The sequence below is a fragment of the Squalius cephalus genome (genome assembly GCF_949319135.1).
Source record: "Squalius cephalus genome assembly, chromosome: 25".
Lineage (NCBI taxonomy): Eukaryota > Metazoa > Chordata > Actinopteri > Cypriniformes > Leuciscidae > Squalius > Squalius cephalus.
In genome coordinates, this window is record NC_137146.1 from 8,243,603 (window position 1) to 8,250,948 (window position 7,346).

Consider the following 7,346-nt stretch of genomic DNA (forward strand, 5'->3'; position numbering starts at 1 on the left):
GTAAACCGAAATAATGCTGTCTATGCGAGCATCACATTCCGCTTGCTTCGCCCCGCCCTCTAACGGCCATCTAACTCATGATTGGCCCTGGTGGATTGAGAGGCGGGGCCTCAGTCTCCACCCACTAACAACAGGTGTACTTGCACTCTGGATGATGTATAGACATACACGGCTTCTTTTCTTTCAAAAGACATATAAAAAATGTTTCCTTTAGATTCATTTTTATTTTATATTTCAGTGCATCAAGAATAACTAGGGAACTTAACATCTGCGCTCAGGAATATAAATTGACTGTGCCAAAGGGAAGGCTGGTTTGTAAAGGGATTTGATCCATCTAGTGGCTGCTTTTTTGTGTTACGTTCAAGTATGTAACCAAATATTAGAATACATTGGACACAGCTAAGTTTAAGCATTTATTTAGCATTGCAAAAACGTTGATTATACACTGATCTAAATATTAAGTGCATATCAGTGTTATTTTAGTGTATTTTTTTCAGTTAATGCTGATTTTATTTCAATTAATACATTTTTTAATGGTTTTAGTTTTAGTTCATGAAAATAACCCTTACATATCTCCCTCACTGAGTGTCTACCTTTCCAAAACATTCCTGCAACATTGTTCACAAATATTGGGTATTGTCGCTTTAAGTGATTTCCCTGCCAGCAACTCAGGAGTATAATCAGACGGGCTCTGGTATAATCATATGTACTCCCTTATTTATAGTCAATACAATATTATACGCTCATTCCCCCAGCCGATATAGTGGCAGTGGTTTACAGAAAGCACCATACATCATTTCCAGTCAACCAGTCAATCCGGTCTGACAGCTTGCTTCACGGAACATGGAAACATGGACTTTACAAGTTTACAATAAATAATCTTTTATGCAGAAATAAACCCATTAAACCCATTATAGTAGATGTTGGCTAATTAAGAGAATGTGGCAAAGCAATGGTGAGCCATAACTGACATAATCTCTTCCTTGGGGGAAAATATAAGCATTCACTACCTGCCCCCCTCCGTTAAAGCCAATGACCCATCAGACCAGACAGCATTCAAGCAGCAAGCAATGAATCATGCAGGAAACAGACTGACAGTTGCATAACCAAGGTGGAAAAAAACATAATATTCCTATAACATCAGAAAATTTGAGGAAATCTAATCTTTCTTTGAGTGTTAAGAATAAATTACATCATTAGTCTTTGTCTAGCTCAAGCTACTAAATAACCCTGGAGGTTTAATAATAGTTAATAATTAATAACCGGACATTTAGGAAGTAAAATAATTGCAAATTCCAGTTGCTGTTTGTTCTGAGAAACAGACTGAAGGCATGTATTACATAAACCATGAATGTGAGCTAAGTGATGGAATCTTTTTCTTCTTTTTCTACACATAAGTTCAACAGAATTGTAGGGTGACCTATCCCTTTAAACTCTCTTTTATTCATTTATGATTTTAAATATTCAGCGATAGCTAGCCTATAAATAATGCACTTTATTTTAATGAATATTTAATAAATATTTTAATTTATGTGTCAAAGGTGTACATTTTAGGTTATATTTATTTGAGCCTAAATAAAGAATTGTAAACTAAACGGCGCCCTCTAGTTGTCTTTCCCGTAACATTCAATTTCCCCCTCCCTTCTCTACGTAATCTAGTCAATTGCAAGGTCCTTAAAGGAGTGTATAACATAAAATGGAGAAGGTAGAATCATTTCCGCGAATCGGTTCTTTCGAACAGTTCAGTTCAAAGAACCGGTTTGAAACAATTCAAGTTTTATTTAGGACCTAAATATAATTTGAATATAATGCCATAGTAAAACAATCACATAAACATCTATCTTAGAGCATTTTATACCTTTCGCTCCATTAGTCAAAAGACTCGGTTTACTCCAAACGGTTCACTCTTTTCTCGGCTCATCAAAAAGGATGGTTTTTCGTGGACCAGTTCAATCAATTCACTGAAAAGATCTTACTCACAAGAATGATTCATTCATGAATCGGGCATTACTAATGTGAAACAGAAACAGAAAGAGTAGCATTACAACGTGTTATGTACGATACTTAGATAATTATTGTTAATATATAAAGTAACTTAATCAAACGATAAACTTTCGTACAATCCATCCTGATTATTGAGCTCGGATTTTTTGACCGCACGCCGTCCAGGACCTTTACAATAGTCACATAGCTTAGATTTTGATCCATTTGGCCGCAACAGCAATAACACCGGGAGATGTGTCAGGCAAACGTGCTTCACGGGACCGCAGTGGGGTTCTGACCCGCTGTTGAATCCAGCTTAGCGGTTGTAATAACGGTTGCTTTCAACGGAGGAGTTTGACATGTCTGGCGCAGGGGCCGGTGGAGGGGCGCAGTCTGCGGGGCTGGGCTCTACCGCCGCGGGCTGCTGCTCCTCCTCGTCGGGAGCCGGTTCTGCCGCATTATTAGGCGGAGGATCGAGCATCGCGGGCCGGTTACCCAGCCGAGTTCTCGAGCATATGTTCTCCTATCTGGAGCTGCCGGATCTCATGAACTGCTCGCTCGTTTGCTGGCATTGGTACAACAGTCTGGCGGATGAAAACAGCGAGGTGTGGCGAAGTCTGTGCGCCCGCTTGCTCAGTGAAGAAGCGCTGCGCTCTGATGTCCTCTGCAACCTGACTTCATATAAAGGAAAAGTAAGATTGTTCAAAGTAATTCATGTTAACATGCATTTATATAATCGACACTGTAATACGTATGATCATGCATCATGCATGCATTTTTATTAAATAAACTAGAATTTACTTAGTGCATGATCATTTGGAATTATTTGCTTTTATTTTTCAAATAATACCCATAAACTTTCATTTTTCATTTCGTATTTTTTTTTTATATACAGTTATGTTTGTAGGTGACCGTCAGAACGGTGCTAATGTATGACGTCATTTGTAAATATTGGACCCAAATACAGCCACATCAATAGGTTTCATGCATATGATGGGCAGAAAAATGGCATTTATAAATCACTAAAATCCTGTATTGACTGGTCGTATCAAAGCTAAGACTTCTCACCACCAAAAAGCATGTTACCATGCATGTATACATGGTTCTGTCAAATATGTTTATTAATCTATTTACCTATTTGTAACTTATTTTACCCTGTACTTGCAATGAGAATAAATACTGATGTGGCATAAAACCACTAAATAAACCATACCATACTTGTTTAAACATATCATACTATCATAAATAATAGAAATTATATATAGAGAGAATTACCATTGTATTACTGTCTCATTCTAGAGAAAATTTTATTGGACAAAAGTTTGGAGTAACTTTCTTTCTTTTATCCTCAGCTGAAGTCCTTCCAGCATGCGTTGAGTTCCCATGACTGCTCCAGGAATGTATATATAAAGAAAAACGGGTTTACTCTGCACCGTAACCCCATCGCCCAAAGCACTGACGGTGCCCGTGGGAAGATCGGCTTTTTGGAGGGCCGGCATGCCTGGGAGATCTGGTGGGAGGGTCCTCTTGGCACGGTGGCGGTGATCGGCATCGCGACCAAGAGGGCTCCCATGCAGTGCCAGGGCTATGTGGCACTTCTAGGCAGCGATGACCAGAGCTGGGGTTGGAATCTAGTAGACAATAACCTGCTTCACAATGGAGAGGTCAACGGCAACTTCCCCCAGTGCAACAACGCACCAAAATACCAGGTAGTGGAGCTTGAGAATGTACTATATAAAAATCATGCTTTTCCAAACTTAAAGGGATAGTTCACCTAAAAATGGAAATTCTGTCATTTACTCACCTTCATGTTGTTTAACACCTTAATGACTCTCTTTCTACTGCAAAACACACAAGAGGTGTTTTAGGTTTGTGTTGCCATGTTTGATGTAGATGCATCCCAATTCACATACATATACACTATTCTATGCGATTTTGCAGTATAGTATATGGTATAAGTAGTGTGTACACTGAAAATTGCAAAAAGAAAAAGTGCACTTCAGAGTACATATGAATTAGTTTTACTGTCGTTTTTGGTTTATTGAAGGTCATTGGCTTTCACAATATGGACAACAGCTTCATGTATCTTATTTTGTGTTTTACCTGAAGAAAGAAAGCTAAATGAGTGGAATGACATGAAGTTGAATAAATTATGACAGAATTTCCATTTTGGGGGGGAACTGTTCATTTAGAGAAATAATGTACCTCAAAAATGATTATTATTATTTTGTCATTGTTTTCTCACTCTCAGCTTCTAAACCTGTTATTTTTGCTGTTATCTTTCCTGTGAAAAGAAGGAATTTTGAAGAATCTTTGTGCAGTCCATACAATATCTATAGTGACCACAGCTGTCAGTGTCAAGCTCCAAAAACAACAAAAAAGAAACACCGTAAAAGCAGTTGGAATATGACTTTTTTCCTAGTCTTCCGAAGATGCTTTTTAACTTTATGTGAGGAGCAGTTTGTAACTTAAGTCATTATTCACTTAAATATCTGCCAAAGCTCTAAAATATCAAATGTTGCTTGTACAAAGCTATTGTATTAATGCAGAAAACACAGAACACAGCACATAAGTCATACAGACAACTTTTATGTCTTTAAGTTGTTGTTTTTTTGTGCTTGACAGTCTTGTTTGGGGGAAAAAACAGTGTGAAGATTCTTCAAAATATCTTCTTTTGTGTTTTTGATGGCAAACATAACAGCATGCAGGTTTGGAACAACAGGAGGGAGAGTAACTAATGTCAGTTTTAGGGATGCACCAATATGAAAATTTTGGCCAATACCGATAACAGATAATTCTTTATAATTGGAAGCCGATAACCGATATATTTGCTGATAAATATAAATCCAAATTTCAATCTGTAATTCAAAACCATCATGGCGAACAGTGTGCATCTGAAGTGTCACAGCTGAAAGAAGTAATCCATTATTTATCATCTTTAATATATCGGTAAAAAAAATGATCAAGATTTCCCCAAAATAAACGTAACAATAGCCTTTTTATTTGACCATTTATGACTCAAACATCTCCTGTAGTGATGTAGTACTCGAGTCCGGTCTTGAGACTGATTTCTGCTTTCTCGGACTCGACTCGGACTTGTTCCTTCAAAGACTCAGTCTTGACTCGGACTCGACCCTTCAAAGACTCGGTCTTGACTCGGACTCGGCATAGGCGGTCTCGTCCCCATCACTAGTCCACTAGAATACATACCACTAGAAAATGTTCATTTGCTCTGCATATCCTAACTATGATTAAAAAAAGTCAGGGTGGGCTTAACATGTTGATGACAGAGCAGCACTGTTGAAGCAGTTTAGAAAAATAGGCAGAAGATGATGCATGTGGTAGGGATTTTTTTAATGATAGTAAAAACATAGTCCATATTAAGACATTAAGACTGCTCCTCTAAACAATTCCCAATCTATCTTAGTCTGTAGGCCTAACTGTTGATTATTAACTGGGGTGATATTAAATCATGAATATGAAAACTGACATGTTTTTATGGTCTTGGTCTAGACTCCTAAAGACTCGGTCTCGACTCGGACTCGCTTCCTCAAAGACTCGGTCTTGACTCGGACTTGACTGAATTTGAAAACCAACAGACTCGGTCTCGACTCGGACTCGACCCTTCAAAGACTCGGTCTTGACTCGGACTCGGCATAGGCGGTCTCGTCCCCATCACTAATCTCCTGATGAGCATACTGACACCTTGTCAGATCACAGTGGGTGCACCTATAAGCCTGTATCCTATTTTTCCTATTTTCTGTCGGGTCGGATTTTTCGCGCGCTGTCTGCGGATGTGACGTCAAGCGCGTTCATGTTAAACGTTTCAGATCACTCTGCCACCACCGCTAGTCAGCAAACAAACTTAGTTTCTCAAACAATATATGTATTTGACTGTTCTTACCTCTGTAAACATAATGTTGACTTCTTTGCAGCGGATGACTTGTGAAGTGTGCACGTACGAGAGCGAGCAGAAAGGAAGAGCAGTTCCGTTTTTTGGCCACAGGTGTCAGTCGCGAGTTTAAATCTCAGAAAATCGCATATAGCCTCTTTAACAATTAACATATATCAGCCGATACCGATATGGTGGCCGATATATGCATCACTAGTCAGTCTGTAATTGTTGCTTGAACCTTTCCTTGAAAAGTCAGCATGAAACGGAAGTTGTGAGTCTTCCGTATATCTGAGTGAAAAGGCTTCTGAACAAGAAGGGCATGACTTGATTTTGTCCATGGGGAATTGATTGAGTCTTTGGATCATTGTGGTTTGCTATTGGTCGATCTCATGTGAGTGAAAGGTTGTCCCGCCCCCACGCCAGTAAACTTCATCAAAGAAGAGATGTCGCTGCGAGAGGGAGGGGAAGTTATATTGACTAAAGATTATGACGGCACATTCATTTAAAAAAATAAAATGATAAATTATTTATAATAAATACTGCAATATTCCTAGAAATAAGAATAGTCCATTTTCTATAATATGTTTGTATTTATTTTCCAGATTGGGGAGAGAATACGTGTAATCCTAGACATGGATGATAAGACACTAGCCTTTGAGCGAGGGTTTGAGTTCCTTGGAGTGGCTTTCCGGGGGCTGCCCAAAACATGCCTCTTTCCAGCTGTTTCTGCCGTCTATGGGAACACTGAAGTGACTATGGTGTATCTGGGAAGACCCCTGGATGGATAAGTAGGATCTCAGTGCCACTATTACCACCGGAGAGCACCATGGGAACTGCTGCTTGTCACTAAAAAAAGAGGAAGATTTGTGGTTGGTGGCAGGGCTTGTTGATGGTGAGGATGTCCAACACACATCTGCGGATTTCAGTTGAACATCTATTTGTTTTTAATCCTTTTTTAAGACCTGGGACATTTTTTTAAAACCTGGTTTTAATCTAATTTATGAAATTGCACAGGGAGCAGCTGTTCTATTTTATGAAATAGGTTAAATAATTAAGCCAAAATAGAAGAGACAAGTGACAAAGTTTTATAATTCATTAAAAACATTTTACACACGCATGGAACGAGAAGCTACTGTATGAGTACAAGGACGGCTCAAGCTTTCACTTAAAAAAGCAAATCTACGTGTAGGTAAATAACATGAAGTAAACATGCCAAAACAATGTACCAATATCTTACCGTTCTGTTTTTTTCCAGAGCAGTTATCTGCATGCAGTATACCAGTCTCTTCCTCTGTTTTTTATTATTATTTTTAAGGACAGGCAAAGGTAGTATGTCGTTATTCTGTTTGTTACTGTACATCTTAACTGTGATGTATAAGTGTATAGTATTTATTTATTGAGGTCCATCTTTGCTATAACCAAGGTTATGGAGACTGCAAATAAACTCTAAATTGTGCCAGACTGTGAA

At 38.6% G+C, this 7,346-nt stretch overlaps 1 protein-coding gene across 1 annotated transcript; it reads left to right on the forward strand.

Annotated features, from left to right (window-relative positions):
• The first annotated feature begins 1,991 nt into the window (after nucleotides 1–1,991).
• fbxo45 (F-box protein 45) lies at nucleotides 1,992–7,346 on the forward strand. The gene is made up of 3 exons (XM_079863194.1): nucleotides 1,992–2,675; nucleotides 3,336–3,692; nucleotides 6,481–7,346. Exons 1-3 carry the CDS (start codon nucleotides 2,343–2,345, stop codon nucleotides 6,664–6,666), a joined length of 876 nt encoding a protein of 291 aa, XP_079719320.1. The 5' UTR covers nucleotides 1,992–2,342; the 3' UTR covers nucleotides 6,667–7,346.

Bases quoted from the DNA above. Each gene is read 5' to 3' on its own strand.
- fbxo45 (XM_079863194.1), top strand. From the start codon at position 2,343: ATGTCTGGCGCAGGGGCCGGTGGAGGGGCGCAGTCTGCGGGGCTGGGC. The intron at 2,676-3,335 runs GTAAGATTGTTC...TTTTATCCTCAG, and splicing joins TGACTTCATATAAAGGAAAA to CTGAAGTCCTTCCAGCATGC. The intron at 3,693-6,480 runs GTAGTGGAGCTT...TTTATTTTCCAG, and splicing joins ACAACGCACCAAAATACCAG to ATTGGGGAGAGAATACGTGT.